The sequence below is a fragment of the Catharus ustulatus genome (assembly GCF_009819885.2).
Source record: "Catharus ustulatus isolate bCatUst1 chromosome Z unlocalized genomic scaffold, bCatUst1.pri.v2 scaffold_26_arrow_ctg1, whole genome shotgun sequence".
Classification (NCBI taxonomy): Eukaryota; Metazoa; Chordata; class Aves; order Passeriformes; family Turdidae; genus Catharus; species Catharus ustulatus.
The window spans coordinates 2,071,948-2,092,054 of NW_024879445.1; the positions used below are offsets into that span (position 1 = coordinate 2,071,948).

The 20,107-nt window shown below is 35.3% G+C and overlaps 1 protein-coding gene across 1 annotated transcript in view; it reads right to left on the minus strand.

The window, feature by feature from the left end:
* Positions 1-20,107, minus strand: part of EDIL3 (EGF like repeats and discoidin domains 3) — a 234,899-nt gene that overhangs the window by 147,010 nt on the left and 67,782 nt on the right. Inside the window, 1 exon segment of the mRNA XM_033086417.2 lies at positions 18,998-19,126. Within this exon segment, the coding sequence (XP_032942308.1) occupies positions 18,998-19,126 (129 nt within the window).

Genomic DNA, 20,107 nt, shown 5'->3' on the forward strand with positions numbered 1-20,107 from the left:
GGGATGTGGTGTTGGAGGGGTCCCATGCAGGGAGAAGTGTTGTTTTGGTTCAATGTGTGTTATTTTAATTGTTTTCCAGCAAATTCAGGAACAGAGAAAATGTCCCACCGTAAAACCACACAGCATGAGCAAAGGTGTGGGAGAAGAATAAAATCATCTGTGGTGCAAAAAAAGGTATTTTTAAATTAATGAAACACTATTTTTGTTTTTCAGGTAGAGTTTGGAGAGTGGAACCTACAGCTCGAGGAACAATAGACACACAACTATTCTAACTTTTATATTCAACTTCAACCCAACCAGAATAAAGACCTATCTGAACCCATTATTGCTTAACATTGAAAAATGTATGTTGAAAAATATTTGTGATGCAGTTGTGTAGTGTCAGTAATACTCAATTCCAACAAAACACTAATCTAGATCTCAAAAAAATTATTACCACAGATCTGGGGTTAAAAGCAGCAATAATAAATCATATATAAATTTATCAAAAGGCATGAAGCAAGAACTCTTAAAAAAAATACAGTGTTTTGCCCTAAAATACGACTGGCAAGGGAGTTTACTTTAAACCTTGGTCAATTTGAACAAATTTCTGTGTCCTATGCTGGTTTTACAAAAACTTCTTTGCTGGCACCTGTACTTGAACAAACAGGAATGACAAATGAGAAACATGCTCAAGTATAAAAGGAGGTGATTTTTTTTTTTCTCCCTTGCTCACATGAGCACAGCTCTGCAAGGTGCAAACCAGGCAAAAGGGTTGTGATGGAAATAGAAAAAAAAAACCACACCTGGTGTGAGGTTCCTTTATTCTTCTGAATTTTTCCTCTTAATTTGTCATCTATACAATTCTTAATTTTTTGGAAAATAACTGGAAATTTAGGCCTTTTCTCAGGAACAAGGGAAGATCATTTGCTCTGATTTTCCTCTTCTCTTGATAAATAAAGCTGTTGAGTGGAAGCCAACACTTTATCAGTCTCTCTGAATCCACCCCTGAAAGAAACATTTTCACAGCAGTATCAGTGAGCACTCTGGTGCTCCTCCATGCCCTTCACTTTTCATTAGTCTAGGAGTCAGGTTTATTGATTTTGAGTTTTTCTCTCTCTTCTTTTTTTTTTTTTATTTTTTAAGATGTTTTTATTTCATCCTGAGCGTATGGATTTTTCCATGTCTCACCTACTTTCCTGTGTGCTTCTCTGAGCAGATTTATTCATTTTCAGTGCAGGTTTTTGGGTTTCCAAGGGGTGCTTAGCACCCTTTCCTGTGGCTGCAATTCAACAATTCTCCAACCAGCACCTCCCACTCTGAGAAAAAAATAAAAAAGAGGTGCCAGGCTCTGGAGTGCTGTGCTAAAATTCTGCCCCTCATTTTGGATTTTCTCCTCTTCTGCTCTGCAAACAGATGGCAAAACCTCTCCTTGCACTGCCTCCTTCCAAATAATTTTGGATGGAGTGTAGAACTCTTCCACACATTCCCATTTGTTTGCCTGTTTTCCTTTTTTTTGGTAGGTTGGTTCTTTATTTTTTTCTTTTTTTTTGTTTGCTTGTTTGGGATTTTTTGTTTGGGTTTTTTTTGTTTAATTTTTGGTTTTGCTTTTGGTTTTTTGTGGTTTTTTGTTGTTTTGTTTTGGTTTTTTTTTTTTTTGCTTGGTTGGTTGGTTATTTGTTTTTTTTTTCTGTTTTGTTTTTTCTTTCCCCCAACGCCTATATATTAAAAGAAGTAGAAGTACATTAAGTAAAAGTGGAGAACTTTTTATTTGGGTCAACCAAAAAAAAATTTCCATGCTTGTAGTAGATTAACTCAACTTCAATCCTTTCAAGAAAAAAAAGAAAAAAGAAAAACTCACCCATTGTAGAGCACTCAGAAAACTCTAAAAATTCTAAATTGGGCATCAATAAAGGTTGTTTAAAGACATTGAAATTGGAATTGAAGAATTACGTTTTCATAAATATTTTCTTTTTTTTTTTTTTTTTTTTTTTAGGTTATACTTCTTTCTGTTAGTTTTTAGGTCAAAGATATGTGTTTGTTTTTAAAGTTAAAAATTCCTTCTGAATTTAACACAGTCTCATGAATAATTTGCATGGCCCCCATGGCACTTGCCAGTTAATATTCATGTGAGGAAAAGTTCAGGTTCAGAGTTGGGTGATCCAAATGCTAACAGATGCAGTTTTACTGCATTGTCAATTGCTCAACTTTATACAGCATTATTAAAGCTAACATGAAATACTGACTTAACTAAGTCAGTGGAGATGCTGAAATCTAACAAGGACTTAAATTAAACACAAAGACAAAATGCAAAAGACAGAAATTAATCCCAAACAAAATCTTTCCCCCAGCAAAACCATTTTTCACCAGGAATTCCATGATGGTTTCACCAAACAGAAAATATTGTTCTCAATGAAATCCATTGGAATATTAAAATTTACCTTAAACCACCTATTTTAAAATCTGTGTTAATTGCTGCATACAGCACTCTGCAAGCTCTTTCTACATCAAAGATTGTTGTGACTAAGTAGAAGATACATTGAAAAAATCAGACATAAAAAAAAAGCAGTCATGAAATATTCATCCTTTGAGCAAATCTCTCCACTTCATAAATATTCCATGTTTTAACCTAGTGAATTTTATCCATGACTCTGCATTAAAAGGACACAATGACATGCTGCAGATTTTAAAAAAACACCCACAAAAGCATAGATTCAAACACACATGCCCTGCTCTGTGTAAGCTCACAGGGAAAAGTGTCTGATAAAACTAAACAGCCAATATTTGGCTGTATTTTCTTCACTTGTCTATCCTCTTCCTGATTCTCTGTAACACACAAAGCTCTTTAGGTGAGATCCATTTTATAAGTGTAAAAGTGACTGACTGAATTTATTGTCTCCTGCTGACCTGGAATAAATCAATGAAATACACATTTATATTACCTTCCACCAGCTGTGGAAGTTTTTTTTCCTCCCCTTTTGGTTTTCTCCTCTGTTTGTGGTGGGGGTTTTTTTGTTTTATTTTTTTTTTCTGCTTGTTTGTTTGTTTTGGGGTTTTTTTTGTTTTGGGGGGTTTTTTTGTTCTGTTTTTTATAGGTTTGGGGGTTTTTGTTTGGTTTTTTTATTACTTTAGTCGTGTTTTTTGGTGGTGATTTTTTGTTGTGGGGTTTATTTAGGTCATTGGTTGGGGTTTTGGTTGGTTGGTTCATTGGCTGGTTTTAAAATTTTGCTTTGTTTTGGTTGTTTTGGGTTTTTTTTTGTTTGGTTGGACTTTTTTGTTTGTTTTGCTTTGAGGTTAGTTGGGGGTTTGTGTGGAGGTTTTTGGTTTTTTGGGGTTTTTTTTGTTTTGTTTTCCTTTGGGGTTTTTTTTGTTTTGTTTTGGGTTTTTTTTTTTTTTGTTTTGTTTTGGTTTTTTTTTTTTTTGTGGTTTGGTTTGGTTTGGTTTGGTTCTTGTTTTGGTTTTTTTTTTTTATTTTTTTTTAAATACTTCCAGAAGTTTCTGTTCTCCTTGTGGGGGCTGGACAGCTCAATTTGATGAACTTTCCTTTTTCTTCTTCAGTCTGAATTACCAAGCACTTAAACAGCAAATGGAATAACTTTGTAAAAACTGAGAAATAGCAGATACTCTTTGTTTTTAAAGAACATTAAGAAGGAAAGATGTTAATGGTATATCTATGTTATCCAGAAAATCACCTTGAAGCCTTTAAATGATAATTCTGATCAATTTTCTTACTCTCCACTGCATAGGGGCATGGGGGATGCTGTTTTTTTCTTAAAACAATCAGAATTATTGATCAAAAAATTCCTTCTGCTGGAATTTCTTATTATTATATTTCAATAAAATTATGTTTACAAGTTGCCACGACCTTATACTTTGTTTTCATAAGTTGTTTTTCTGTTTTTCTTTCCAGTAAGAACATTGTGGCCGCAATACCAGCTGTCCCTGGTGTTGTGATAACTCAAGAATTCACTGGACCCACATATTCCATGTTTAAGAATGCCTTCTAAAATGTGCTGCAAGTGCTCAGCAGCACTGAAAAACTACAATTTCTCACCCAGTTTTATATTGAATTCCAGTCATTGCTGATATTTGTGTTTGAATAATATCTGCAGAGTCCAGTTGTCTACATGGCATGGTTCTGCAGAGTGTCTGAATGCCAGACTAACATATTTTCCTGCTTAATGGCTTTCCCATCAGCAATTTATATTGTAAATATAGTCTTTTATATTGCAAATATTTCCTGTTTACTCACTGATCAAATAATTACAGAATCACAAAATCATTTAGGCTGGAAAAGACTTCCAAGATACAAATTTTGATACAAACCCTGCTGGTGTTTTACACACCATGCATTTTCCATCATCTCACCCACTATTTTTCAATAATGAGAACAAATGTTGCAGTCAGTGAGATTCCTGAATATTGAGATATAAAATGGGTTAAAAGCAAAATACATGAATAAACTTGGTTTGGTGCTTCCCATAATGGTTTTAAAACAGATTTGGGTTAAGTTTTCTGGTTCTTGTGTATGAAAACATCAAAGAAATAAAACTTAACATAAATTTTAGCAGAACAATAAACAGTAGAAATAATAAAAAGTAAGGGTTAGAGAGTTCTGTTACTTGGCTGATGAAAGCATAAACAGAGAAGCACCTGAGCACTATTTACACCTAGAAAATAAATCCAGTGCTGAAAATGTTTTTGTTTTTTCATTTGTTTAATTGTTGATGTCCACCTCAAATCAAGAAGTGATATTTCCAGATGAAGCTGTGACTGCAGACTGTACCACAGTGGCACTCAGGTAAAGGAACAGGGGGGAAAAAATTCCCTGAAATATGTATAATCTGAATAATTAATGACATTTTCCAACTACCTCAAAACCCCTTATCAAAATCCCTTCCCTAAATCACCTCTTCTTCCTGGATTTATACTGTTTGTAAGCTTCCTGTATTCCATTTCTAACTGAATTCTACTTCCAAGCTGGTGAATAATGTGCCCTGAACACCTGTTAAAAATGTTACATTTTTAACATTTTTTTAAATTTTTTCTAATCTCTGTGAATGCATGGCCCCCATTTCCTCAGCCCCTCTGCTGATTTAATCCTACAGATCCCATAACACCCCAAAAAACCGAAAATTTCCCCAAAATTTCCCTTGAACTGTGCAGTCACTTCCCTCTCCCTCTCCTGTGATGCTGCTCAGACGCTTTGCTGGGCTGTTTTCATTTCCTTCTTGCTGCTCCAATTCTCACCAGACAAGGTGTTGCCACTGTGATTTGGGAACCACACACTGGCTAGCAACATGGGAAAAAAAATTATTCTAGGTTTATCACGCTAAATTGTCTCCTTCCTATCCAAACGTGGTCGTGAAGGCTGCAAAAATGCAAATAAAGCAAATTTATGGTGTCACCCACAAGTCCTGTCTCCTCTCCTACTCAACCTGTGGAGTTCTCAGGCTCCAAGCAGAACTGTCACACCAAGCCAAGTGCCTTCAGCACAGAAAATGTAGATTTTAGGGCTGCCAAGCCAAAGCAGAACAGCACAGCTACCATGGAGCATTTTTTGAATGAGCACAGCTCAGGAGAAATGCAGACACAACAGTCCCTGTTACAGAATGTGAAATTAATATCAGTGGCAAATAAAATTACATATAGAAAAAAAAGTTAATTCAATGCTGAATGACCAAATTATTGTAGTCTTAATTTTTCTTTTTTCCCTAAAAAGGGTAAAGTGTTTCTCCTGAAGTATTGCCACCAGTTTGATTTCAGCCAGGCCAGATAAAATCTTTGTAATTTAATTATTTCTGCATTTAAGATGCATGAAAGAAATGCTTCACACATCCCAGTTCTAATCAGTATCAAGACTCATAGCCTATTTTAATATTTAAATTCCTTATTTTGGTAAACTTTTTATTTCATGTACTTTGGGCATTCATTTATTGAACTGCAATCCTCGAAACACAATTAACCTATTTTATTTTGAGTTACTGATTCTTTTAAACTGCTCAGGTCCCTTCTTAGAAAGCACTGGTGATTCAGAGGCATTCAGATTGATATATATATATTATTTTTTTTTTTTTTTTAATTCAGCATTGGTCAGGATCTGTTGGTTTAATATAAGTAAAACTGATCCCAAAGTTGCCACAAGTGAGGACAAAGTTAATCCACTGCTCACTTTTGTTGCTGACTTAGGCTAATGTATTGTTCAGCTACGAGCTAATGACTACTGCAGATGTTTCTTATTTCATGCCAGGAAAAGCAGAAGCTGAAATTAAATATTTTCTTTTTATGACTGTCATCGTTCCCCTTATAAATTACAGCCCATTCAGTCATATTTTTGAATAAATCAAATGGCACTGACAAGGCAGTTTTCCTATCTGCAAAAATTAATCTTAAAGGACCAAATTCTGGCCTCATTAGGCTGTTCATAATGAATAATATAACTGATGATTAAAAACTTGACCTGCCTAAGAAGGAGAGGAAAGCAACAGGAATTTTTAATCAAGACATGCTTCTCTCCCTCAATTGCAGCAAGATTACATTTGTACTTGAATTTGTTGGCATACATCTGTCTTCATGTTATTTCACACCCTTGCAGCCCTCATCTCAGTCAACACATGGAGAAAACCAAGACAACCTTAAAAAACGATTTTTGTTTGATTTAATGTCAATTCAGATTGGGTTTGACACGACTGGATGCTTGATACTAACTGGATGCTTTATATTTCTAGATAATGGTAATGTAATACACTGAGATTTAGCTCTTAAAAATGTTTTTTTTTTTACTGGGTTCTCAGGGTTTTAAGTCTTGATCCGAGCCTTGATGTCATCACTGCTTGTGCAAATGCAGATTTTGTGCTAACACAGGGCTGCAGAAACTTCTCAGAACCTTTTCTCAGGTGTGTCTGAGTAATTAAGAATCTTTGCTAATGATGAAAACTCCTCTTTGCCAAGGCAGGAATATTTTTAGTTCGCAGGTTCCCAACAGGAGAAATCTGGTTAATAGAGAGGAAAGACACACCTGCCATAAGAACATGGGTTTTGTGTGCAGGACTAAACTCAAAAACATGGTTTGGAAAACCTGGAAAGGGTGTGGCAGTGTTTCACGAGGTCTTTGAAACAACATTAGTACTTAGACAAGTAGATTCTGCTGAATATACTCTTTTATATACTATAGGTTCTCACTGAGAATATAATTTCCTTTTTTATTAAATGCAAGTTGTGGGAGCTGAGCTTTTCACCCTTTCTAAAGCTCTAGTCACTGCAACTGATAATAAATTAGGAAACAAGATTATTTTTTAAATGACGATACGAACAACGTAATAATATGTTGGAGAAGAAATGGACATAAAATATTTCAGTGCTTCAACACATTTCTAATAATATTTTATTTCTACTTCAGGTTCACCCCTTCTTGTCATCCCCCCATTGATGGCTTTTGCAACAACACAGCTGGGGACTAACTTACTTGTTTTTATTCTTGCTTTTTGTTGTTCTGATGTGTGGTTTTTTGTTGTTGCTTTGGTTTTATAAGGGACATTAAATGTTCATTCACAGCCAATTAATTTAACTTTAAATATGCATTTGAGGCTGAAGTTGCTTCCAGTCTATGCTGGAAATGAGACAAAGCATCATCAGCAAATGAGAAATTTTTCTTTTGCCCTGGTTCTTTCTGCATCATGAAACACATCAGGCTCCATGAAAAGTCCTAAGTATGTTTAAAATAAAAAGTTTTATTTTTTAAAAGAAAACTCCAAGGCAGTTGCCACAGCAGCAGTTGTTCTTTCCTCTCTAGTTTTCCCTGCACTTGCATTTAGACCAGTTGAGCAGAGTCAACAGAAACCAAATAATTGTTGCAGTTCAAACCCATGAAGAGCTCCAAAAAACATTGGCTGGGATTTAAAGAAAAGACTCAGGAATTTACAGATATCTTGGATTTCCCCTCTGAAAATCTGAATCCACAGGAACATCACTCCCAACCTTGCCTTCCAGAATGTGGGATCCTACACAGGATAAATATCTGCAAGCCCTGGAATTTCTTTCCATGATTTTATTTTATTTTTTTGCTGGATGAAAGGAGCAAAAAATTGTATTACCCAGAAGACACATTTTTCTGCAATAACCTGTGTTTGTACAAAGGGAAAGGGCCAGGAAGAGTTGTCTATGAATGTAAATGAAATATGGGAAGCATCTCCATGAGGTCCATGCAGAAGATGGTATGGTAAAACATGCCATCCATTTGGAAAAAAACAAAAACAAAAACAAAAAACAAACAAACAAAAGAAACCACAACCAAAAAACAGCATTAAAGCCTTGCATGCATTCACGCACATTGGAATTAGATATCTGTCAAAGGCCAAAAGCAGAGGTCTAAGAGTGGAACTACACATATTTGCCCCAATTATGCATGAACTGACACATAAACCAAACAGAATCATAAACACCAAGAAAGCTGAAGTGTGATTTCACCAAATTGTGAAGCTCTTGAATTCTACCTCTCTCTTCTCCTAATTTCACAGACAAAAAAAATTAATGTTCAAGTCAACCTTTTGAATTTTCAATACCTCATAATTCCCTGATTTAGAGTGGAGCCATTCCAGTGCATGTTTAAAAGTGAGGATTGTATTGATAACTCGAGAGCTTGTACCTCAGATTAGTATTCTAATATTACAGATGTAACCATGGGGGAGCAGCTGAAATATTAATATCAATCTCATTGATTAATTTCTTCTATCTTAGGAAATAATATATTGACTCTCCTCACTTGTGGTTCAATGTCAGCTCTCAAGAAAGTGTTCAGCTCAGGTAATGCACATGAAATACTAGCTCTGCAACCATAATTCAGCATGAAACCTCATACCTTAATAATGCTGGGCATTAATATAACATTAATATAAATTAATTATTATTAATCACTATTTTATAGCATCATCAAGTTGGAAAAAAAACCCCTGTACGCCTGTGATACAACCTGAGGAAAAAAAAAACTCCTCAAAACCAGTATCTCTAAGTTGAATTATTCATATGCTTCATACAGTCAGCATTTCTCTCAAGTCCTCATTATCCTCATTACCCATGAATGCACAAAAAGTTGAGCACAGACAAAACTAAAACCCTTAAATGGGGTAGGAAAAGTGAGATACTCCTCTGGTATTTTTCTCCCTGTTATTTTGACTGATAATTATCATAGTTAACTATTTTTTACTATATTTTATGGTATTAGCTCTTATATATTTCCCCTGTGTTCTTGATACCTTGCAATAAATCAAACATTAATTCACAAATAAGCCTTATAGGAAAAAATGCCATCCATAGACTTCTTATGGAGTTCATGTAGTTACACTTTTACTTGAAAAAAAAAAAAAAAGAAAAAAGAAACAACAACAAACCAATCAAGAACTGAAGCATTTAGTTATACCCCTTAGGAAAAATGTGATTTTTGGAATAAATTAATCCCTTGCTGAAAAAAGTTAAAATGCCTCATCTGATCTATATCAGAATAATTCTTCTACATTCTTCTAAAACCTTCACCAACAGTTCTCAGTGTCCTTAGCACGCTAAAGAATAAGGTTTATTTGCTCAAGACAATACTAGTTTTATGTATTCTAGTTTAAAATCTTCAGCAAGTTTGTTTATTATTTCTGGAACTGAAAAAAAAAATTTGCAAGAGAGTAGATATATCATTCCACAGTATTTTAGATGCTCAAGGGAATTTTGCATCTGAATGATGAACACCAAAGACACTTAAACAGAGATTTTAAGTTTTAAAAAAAAGGAAAAATCATGGAAAGGAATCACAGAGAGTTGCACAGTAAAAAGAAATTTCTGAGTTACTAAATAGCAACTTTTCCCAGTTAGAAATATTAAATTTATTTGAAGAAACATTTGGGTTCTCTTATTCTTCTGCTCCTGAACAAAAGTATTTTTGTTACTGGAGAAAAGCAAAAGGGTTCCTGAACTGTTACATTTATTTTTTTAGTAGCAAAGAAATGGTTCCTTAATTCATTACTTAAAAACAAGTAAACATACTTGGAGAGAAAAAAGTACGAAAAAGTGATGCCAAAACATGATGTATTTTGCTCTGCTTAATGAGCCCTTTATATAAATAGATTTGGAAAAAAAAAATCTGGTAAAAAACTTAAAGGGGAAAGGAAAAAAATGCCTACAATAATGTCCATATGTCTCTGGATCCAACGTTCAGCTTTTAATTTGTGTTTCTTTTACACAGGAACCAAATTGCATTTAGAACTTGCATTAAGTTCAACACCACCAGGTTTTCCATCTGATCGTTTTTTTCCTAAGAAGTATAAAATCTTCTAATCTGAATCTCCTAGGATGCCAGAATTAACATCTCATTAAAGACCAATTTGCTTTTTCAGCTAAAGAATCAGCTTCCTTCTGGCATTTTTATTTTTTTAGCAAGCTGCTTCCATACTGTTGAGTCACATCCTTCTGCATAAAAATCCAGGAGAAAACCATACTATACAAAATGGGAAAACAAACAGAGGCAGTGCTTCAAGAAAATTTATTAAGTCAAAATTTTATGAGAAATTATGGTGTCTGGTCTCTTAAAAAACACCAAAATTATTTACTTTGCGTTAGCCAAGAAGCTAAAGAACAGGAAAATAAAGCTTCTGCCCCATTGCTAGCAAAGCCAAATAGTAATTAATCCTGAGCATGATGATGCTTAGTGGTCCCTAATCTGTAGGAATTAGTAATTCCTAATGAGTGGTGTATTTCAAAAGCATAAAAGTCCTGCAATGATTAAATTCTTTGGAAATGGACAGGAACATGAGGACCTCTAGTATTTGTCAATGATAATGGCAATGATAATAAAAAATTATCCAGCAATAGGAACTGTCTTAAAGGCAGTAAAAATTGATTAGGAGCAATAAAATTGATAGAGTTTCCATTTTATAATAATGATGAGAATAATAGTAATAGTAATCAATAATAATAATAAATACTAATAATATAAAATTATTATTATTATTATTATTAATAATAATAATAATAATAATAATAATAATAATAATATGACGACATTTCAAAAGTGGTGAGATTTAGACACTTGGTGATTTTTTTCCTCTGGAAAACTGAAGGACAAAGTCAACATGGCATGGAGCATCACAGCAAACAGCCCAGCAGCTGTGTCAGCTATTCCCACAGGCACCTGGACCTCTCCAGAGGCACTCATGGGTGTGGGAATGTGCAGGATGTTGTGTACCAGAATATTTCATTTCATCTTGATGAGTCATGTGCTCTCCTGTTTTAATCCAGGTGCAGCTGCTGCCCACCAAGACCTCTTTCCTTCAGAAATTATTTGAACACTTCTCTCCCCAGACAATGCTAAGAGCACCTACCCAAAGAGCAATTTCCCCTGTCTGCCAGCATGAGCTCTCCAGATTTTTGTGTGCTGCCTGTTTCAGGTCTGACAAAGCATAACTGGTTTATTCTTCCTATTTCTTTTGAAGCTGGTTTAAAAAATATGTATAAGGCCATAGACACAACATTTTTCTGGGGAAACTGCCTTTTTTTTTTTTTCCTCTGTTCCTTATTCTTTCTCTTTTTCACCCAATAAAACAGGGCAAAACCTCATGGAATTGGACCTGGCTCAGCAGAGATTCCTCCCTTCCAGCACACACAGGTGCCAGCTCTTTTTTTCTGGAGCATCCTGCCTTTAGCAGGCTCTGTGTACTTGGAATCCCCAGTTAAATAACACCTGGATGGAAAGTTTGTCACAGTCCTCCACAACATGTGCATTTTTTAATTTTTTTGAGTATTTTTTCTGAGTATTTTTGTGTGCAAGGCTTGGCATCAGTGTTGAGCTTTTAATAAAAACATGATGCTCTGCTGAGTCCTTCCTCCCTCCAGCTGAAAGCAGGGGCTGGGGAGGTGTTTTTGCAAATAAGCCCATGATCACAAACCTTGTTTTTCTTTGCAAGGTCTCATCCTGAGCAGCCAACAAGAAGCTGGATGTTTTACCCTATTAATTGGATGCATAAAACGCATAAAATCTCTTTCAGAGTGAGCCACTGCTCACCCTCCAGTGACCAGAACTGCTGATCCCTTGCCAGTCTGCACTCCCAAATAAAAAATTTGCAGACAGAGAAATTGGGAAATTGGGAAATTCCAGCAACTCATTCAGGAGTTGAAGTTTTCACTGCCCACATTGTGCATGGTCACAATTTTTTTTTAGATCTGTCGTGCAATTCAAAATGCTCTGTAAAGGAAATATTCTGATGAGACCTAACAATATGGAAGGAATCATTCACACAGGACTATTCACACAGAGAAGCACCAAAAAGGGCAAATCAGAGGTAAAGAATGTTATCACCCCACTTTGCACATTTTTTGGGTCACACCTGCAGCGCTGTGTCCAGGCTTGGTCTCCGTTACACCAAAAATTTTCACTGCAGCATTCAACTGCTGGAATGATCCCCCCAGGGAAGAGCTGGATTCCCAAATATTACACATTTTAAAGATTCAGCTGGACAGGGCTCTGGCCCACCTTGCCTGGACCATGACTTTGCCAAAAAAAAGTTTGGTGATTTTTGAAGGTCCCTTCCAACCTGGGATTCTACAACTCTGTGAAATCCCATCGCTGCGCCCACCCCTCCAACTGTGACTCAAAACCTCATTTCCACAACAGATTTGCTGGCAGTCAACACCAAAGGCAATTGTTTTGGCAGAAATATTGCAAATTATGACTTACAACGTTTTCTGCCCTGCAATCAATGCCATTTATCAAGCTGTTCTGCTCACATGCATTCAGAATACTCAATTTAGATTTCTGTGCATTATGTGCTCCTCAGGCCACCCAGAAACCAGACATTAGGGCCTAATTTGTCAAATTATTTTTATTAATATCTATTGATTGCTTTTAACAGAGCTCCACAACCTGTGGGAACATCTTGATTATGTGATAATTTCTGTTTAAAAAATGTGTTTCGCAGTTAATTCCACATAAAGCACTGTTGTGTAACAGAAATGTGATGCTCTGGGCTTTAGGTTTCAGAGTGGAGCACTCAGAAATGCCCTGAACATGCTGGGAAGAATTTGTTTTCAATCCCTCCCCTCCCACTGTCCCTCACACTTTTCCCAGAAGGAACTACCCTTTAACCATGGAACATGATTACTCTTGCTGAACTCAGATAAACACAGGCTCAGCTCACCTGTGATGTTAATCTTCTTTTACCAACAGAACCATTTAAATGGTTTTTTGAGACTGAGAATATCAGCAAAAAAAAGAGAATAATCTCTACTGTAATTTTTTTTTTTCAAATAATAGATCAGTATGAAAAACATGACAGCTCACTGAAGGAGAATTCACAGTCATGTTATAAAGTTTCTAGTGACAGCACGATGAGAAAAAAAAATCACAAAATTACTAATTACTGCTAAATATACTAAAAAATTACTACTAAAATATATTTGGGTTTTGGGGTTTGTCCATTTTTTCCTTTTCTTTTATTTATTTGGGGGTCTGTGGAGGTGATCAAACACTGGCACAGATTGCCATGAGAAGCTGTAAACTCTCCATCCCTGGAAATATTCAAAACTCAACAGGAAATGATCCTGAGAAACCTGGACCATCCACTGAGAGTGCCTCAGATCTCCAGCTATTCTGATTTTGTGAGTGCCAGTGCTTTAATTTTCATTATTCCAGGCTACATTATTTACAGTTAAGGTGAATAATTTAATATCAACTGCATGCTGGATGCACATGACAGTGAGTAATTTGAATTATTTTGTAGGAGTGGATTAATTTCACTATTTCTACCTTGGAAAATCCACAAGTGCATATGTTCAACGTGCAAACAACACTCCTTTAAAAAAAAATTAAATAAGGTCATGTATTATAAGGCTATAAAAGCATCTTTTAAATCATCCAGTCATTTCTAATCATGGCACTGAAAATCATCTCCAAGACTGACAGGAGGTGAGTGACAGGACTTTCATCTGCACTGATTTTTTTTTTCAGAAGCCCTTGTGCTGTCAGTGCAGGGGTCAGGAGAGCAAAAGTGGAGACCCAGGTTGTGGAAATAAAGCCACAAAGCAAACAGATCAGAGCACTCTGGGCCTGACCCATCTTCCTGAATTTTTATTTAACAGCATGAGAAGGGAAGAACCCCTTTGATTCTGGCTGAGAGACAGCAGCTGTCAAAGAAATAGTTTACTTTGGATACTGGGAAGGCTGAACTGATGAGGAAAACTGAAATATGCTGTGCAAGGAACCCCCAAACACTTCTTAATGGCTTGGTAGAATAAAGATGTCGTGGGAATCTGGCATCTCTGGTTCACCTTCCAACTCTTCTCCCTCCACTCCATGCTGCTCTCAGACCCAGCTTCCCTTGATCATCAACCATAAGATCTTTAAATTGCCTTTCCACCCTTCCAAAACGCACACTGGCATTTTTTTAACCACGTTTTCCAATAACGAGCTCCTCTCAGTGAGCATTGAGAGTTGACATAAAAGGCACAGACAGCTTCCCCAAAAGGATGCTGGCAACACATTTGACATCTGCTATTTGTTTTTTTCCCACTTAAATAAACTAAACATGCTCACCAGTTCGTCCTCTCAGACAGATATTTGATTTCAGGTTTGGAAGATCAAACCTGAGCAGTTTTAAATGCTCAGATTTCCAATGGCCAGCCCATGGAACACACTCTCATTGCCTGATGGCACGATAAAGTTTAAAAGTCACACTTTTTCCTGTCACCAAGGTTGTTTCTCCCCATTTCCCCTTATGCACAAACTAAACAAGAGTAATTTTTATTTCAAATAAAATTTCTCCTGGTGCCATTTTATAGATCCCCTCGTGTGCTGTCCATGGCTAATTAGTCATCCAAGTTGACAGGCAGCACATTAAGAGTTTCCCTGAACAGAATCCATTAAATACTCCTATTAATTGTCTGTAACAGTTGTTGTTTATTGTATTTCAATAATTTACATCATTCCTGAGAATTACTTGTGAGTTATTTAAAAAAGATGTAACGTCTGTCAGCTTCTCAGCGATGCATTTCAATGCCAATATTAATTAATCAAAATTTATTTTGTTTCAACTTGGGTTAAAATTAGTGATTCCATATATGTAGGCAGGAGTGTGATGAAGAGTTAGCTTCTAATTATCTTTGGAAAACATCCTGCTATTTGGAATGTTTGATATAATCACCATTTATCTGTTTGGCTAAATCCTTTTCCACCTCACCAGAGGATGTGCTGCACTGAAAACAACTAAAACACACATTTTCCTTCCTGTCTTATCCTCTGCCAGGCATTTAAAATCAGTTTGAGCACTGAAAAACCTGCACAAATAGAGTGATATTACTCATCTCTTTTGGTACAACTAAATTTGGTATACAGGTGCACAGAGGAAATAAAGTGGGATTTCCATTAATGAAAGAGTGGGGTCAAAATGGGAATAGCAATTTAAAATACACAGATTACTGTCACAAGCACTTTTTATAAATTTTGGTTTAGACTCACAGGGTCAGAAAACAATGAAGTATGGCAGAAAAGTAATATTTTTCCATGGGTGAATGCATAAAAACACATAATTAAACTTCTTAGCTTGAAATTTTATTATTATCAATATCAGGTTATTTTGAATATTATTTCTATTAAGGCAATAAAGGGAGTTGCATCTTTGAGTATTCATGCAGCTCCAAAAGTGTCTTGAATATTTGTTTATCTATTTATGGAAGATTTCTACCTAAATCTTTGATCTTCCTGGGTACTTGTATGCATCTATTTTTTTTTTTTCCCACTGCATAGTTCATGACTTGCTGCCTGAATGGGGTTGCCTTTTATTTACCCACATTAATGCATGATTAAGTAAAGCCCCTGTTGTCTTTTACTGTGAAAATCCTCCTGTTTAAGGTATGTCCCTTGAAAAATTTATGAGTTCCCAGCTGGTGCCCAGAGTTCAGCAGTGCATCCTGTCACTGCACAAACTCTGATGGTGGAGTCTCTAACGAGGGGGATGCAGAAAACACCCAGCTGCTTCTAAAATTTTCTGTGTAATTTTATTTTATTTTATTTTATTTTATTTTATTTTATTTTATTTTATTTTATTTTATTTTATTTTATTTTATTTTATTTTTATTTTTGGGGTTTTTGTGGGTTTTTTGGGGTTTTTTTTTGGGGGGGGGGTTGTTTTTTTTCTGGGTTTTTTGGAGTTTTTTTATTTTTTGTTTTTTTGTGGTTTTTAGGGGTTTTTATTAACTCACCCTCCTCTTTTCCTCCTACACGGGACCTCCTGACATCCTAAATACCAATTTTTACCTTAGTGCTTTTAACTACACAGAAAATCCTCAAGAAGCCTTTATTGAGATATGAGGGATTAAGAGATTAGCTTTTGGGCAAAAACTCATTAAAAAGCCAAAGAGAAGCAACCTTTGCTAGCATTCCCTCTTAAACCTTACATCTAATAAACACTTTTAGTAAAAGTCATCACTCGGGGTCTTGCACTCCTCTAGACACATCTTAAAACATTATTTATTTTTAAACACTTCAGTATTTGAATTAATGGAGCTGATTGACTAATAGCTTACAATAATTATCATAATTTTCATAGGAAAAAAAATCAAATTATTTTCTTAAAATGCCATTTTTTTCTAGAGCCTTATATGATTGTGTACAAGGATACATAATACAGAATGGTCTTCTACTAAAAAAAATTATTTTAAATTGTGTTTTTAAAGTTTTTAACAAGGCTAGACTGAATCCATACGTGTAGCAGACACGACAAACACAAACTAAATTAACATTTGGGATTTTGGTTACTGTAGGAATTTTAATAAGTTCTTTACTTAACCAATGTCGTCCAGCAGATATTCCCCATGGATTGCAAAATAGAAATGTAACATCCTGCTTCTGTGAGTGCTGTGATTACCACAAATTGTCAAGGTATTTACTTATGCTTTACTCTGTTTACCAAACTGAGCTTCTGCTGAAGTGTTTGAAGATTTTAGTTAAGTATATGTGTATTTTTTAAACCCTATTAATGCTGATCTGCTAATTACAGTGGCAATTATCACATTATGATTTTTTATCCAGATTCAGTCAAGTCTGGCATCCTCCCAGGTATGTGCCATGCAAATTCCTGCACAATAAATCCAAGTTTCCTGAAGTGAAGCCATGTCTAGGCCATTTTAGGGTAACATGACCTGTATCTGTAGGATAAAATCATGTACTAAAAAACAAAAATTAAAAATAATAAAAATTTAAAATAATAAAATTTTAAAATAATAAAAATTAAAAATAGTAAAATTTAAAAATAATAAAAATAAAAAATAATAAAAATTTTTAAAACCCCAAAATTTAAAAACAATAAAAATTTTAAATAAAATTTATAGGGAAAGGGATAGAAAAGAAGATTTGAGGCAGTGTCTCCTGTCTTCTTGTGTGGCTGCACCAAGGCAACAACCACCTCCTTGTGCAACTCAAATTTTAGGTGGCAAAATTTGCTACAACGACATTTTAGAGTCAGAAAAAAAATGCAGTTGGTGTCTGAAGTTGCTCTTTCTCCCACAGGAGCCAGCTCCATTTCTTTGCAGAAAGTTTACCTTAAAAAGGGATCAAATAAAATCCAAATTCTCTTAAAACTTAGAATTCACTTTCAAAACAGCAGTAACATCATTTTCAGGAAAGGAAATCAAAAAAACCTCATAAAGAGAACAGTTTCTGGAATATGGTCTTCTCTCTTTTCCCCATGGCTTGTATTTTTAAACCACATAACAGTGAACCCTGGTTCCCCCTGTATAGTTTTTACAATGTATTTATTAAATTAATTACTTAATTATTAAAAAAATGAGAACCCCACAGATTTAGGACAGTTGCAGTGTTGAGCTCAGCTGTGACAGTTTCATCACTTTGCCCTGTAAAAATATTTTTGTGCCTTCTTTGGGATAATACAAGGGCTCAGTTCAGTTTCAGTGAGCTGTCTACCTTCATCTTTTCCTTCAGGTTCTGATTTTCTCCTAAAGTTTTCTCAATATGGGGGCCTGACCTGCTGGATGTGTTGGATCTACCACTCAAATTTAGGTTTAGTTTGAGTCAAACAAAATGTCAGCACATTTGACTTGTGCTCTATTCACTCATTAATGATTAATTAGAGCCCCCCAGACTGGTAATTATTTTGAAATTCAAACCAGTGACCAGCATGTGTTATTCTGGTTTTCTCCTATGTTGTTCCTTTCTCTTCATCTGCATAATAAATGGTTTTTTTCTCTAGACATTGACTATCAGAAATGAAGATTTGAAGGACATTGGTTGAAGAAGGATATATGGAATTATAACAGAATTATCTAGAATGATCTGGAATTATCTAGAATCTATCTTTTAAAAATGTTGGCAGCTTCTAAGTCACTGGAATTTTCTGAATAACTATATTCTGCAGATGCTGTTCCAACTGTTAATTATTTTAGAGATACCTATGGCAGAGATATAAGGTTAAAAACCCAAATAATGACCAATGTAACAATCCCATTGATGCTTTGGGATTTTAACTTTTATATTTTTAATATATTTACAATCCTGCAATTCTGTAGTGTGTAACTCTGAAGTCCATACCCAGTGTGAGCTGCTGCTTTCCCATTTTGGGCACACACAACAATTCCTTTCTAGGTTGGGAATCAAGGATACCTCACTGCCCCCAGAGATGGAAACAAAAGTGAATTAGGCGGAGCAAAATTGTGGTAAATGACTTAATTACTTGAAACTGTAATTGGGAGATTAACCCCTGATATGTAAATGGACCAAATTTATAAAAATGTGAAAACCCGCGACCCGTTGTCCATTTTTTGTGTGTAGCCCTGGAAGGTTTTGCCTGCCCTAAATGTACCTGAATCCCCTTCAACAAATAAAACTGATTTTTATTCTCTTGGATATCACTCTCTTGATTTTGTCTGCCCTCTGTTTTTAGGTAGCCCCAACGAGTCATCGCCATCGCCGCGCGAGCTTGGTCGGCGCGGGGCACTCGAGCAATTTTTTCAATTTGTTTTAATTTGCACTTACCAACCTCCACAAGGCTGGAGCAGTTGGGGTCCGTGAAGCCCTCGGGACACTCACAGGAGTAGAAATTGTCATGGAGCCCTGACAGGCAGATCCCACCGTTCTGGCAGGGGTTGGAGTCGCACACGTCCGCTGCGGGGCACAGGGAGAGGAAAACAAGGTTTTTGTAGAAGAGTCACCAAAAAAAAAGTCATCCACAGTCTCTCAAAATGTCAGATTTTTGGTAATTAAGAACAGGAAGAATTACAAACTCTTTGAACGAGTTCAAAATTTCAAATGAATTTTGTCTGATTCAGATTTGTGTTTATTTAATGGCACAACCCCACGCAATCACCTTCCCGAACCTTCCATAAAATGTGGTTGTCTTAAATTCAATCCATTTGCACAAAAACAATAGCAAACCACAATTTTTTTTTACTTTTTCTGACCTGAAGACACTCAGGATATCTACAAATTGCATTCCGTCACCAATGGGATAACTAGAAGCAATCCTAAAGAACAGCCCCTAGGCGTTGGGCAACTTTAATTTAATAATTTTTTCAGATAGTTTATCTTATATTTACATATATTTTCATTTATCTCAATCTTCATCTTTAAAGGCAGGTTTGTGGTCTCTACTACTCAGCATTGCATTTAAAAATAACAGTATTGTGTGCAGTAAATGCATCTGAAAGAATGCTCTGCTGATGTATAATTATTAGACAACAAATACATAATTTTCTGGTTTTTTTTTTTTTTTTTTCAATTGGAAATTGCCAGGTTTTTTTCCACATAACTGAAAAAATTTAGGGAAATTAATTTGGTTTATGTCAGCAGTACTGACATTAGAGCATGTTTTGGATTATTTTGGTGGTAAAACTCAACTCAGGATTTTGACACCTTTCCTGCACATGAATTCCAGGTTAATCCTTGGTGTGAGAATTTCCATCTAAAGGTTGGTTAAGAAAATGTAACTGATGCACAAAAATGTCATTATGAATTCTGTGCACCAGTTGCACAGAAAAACTAGAGTTATGCAGTAGTTTGCCAGGTTATTTGTAGCTTTATTTAATTTTTTAAAAAATTAAAAATAAATTAAAAATTAATTTATTTAATTTTTTATTTTAATTTTTT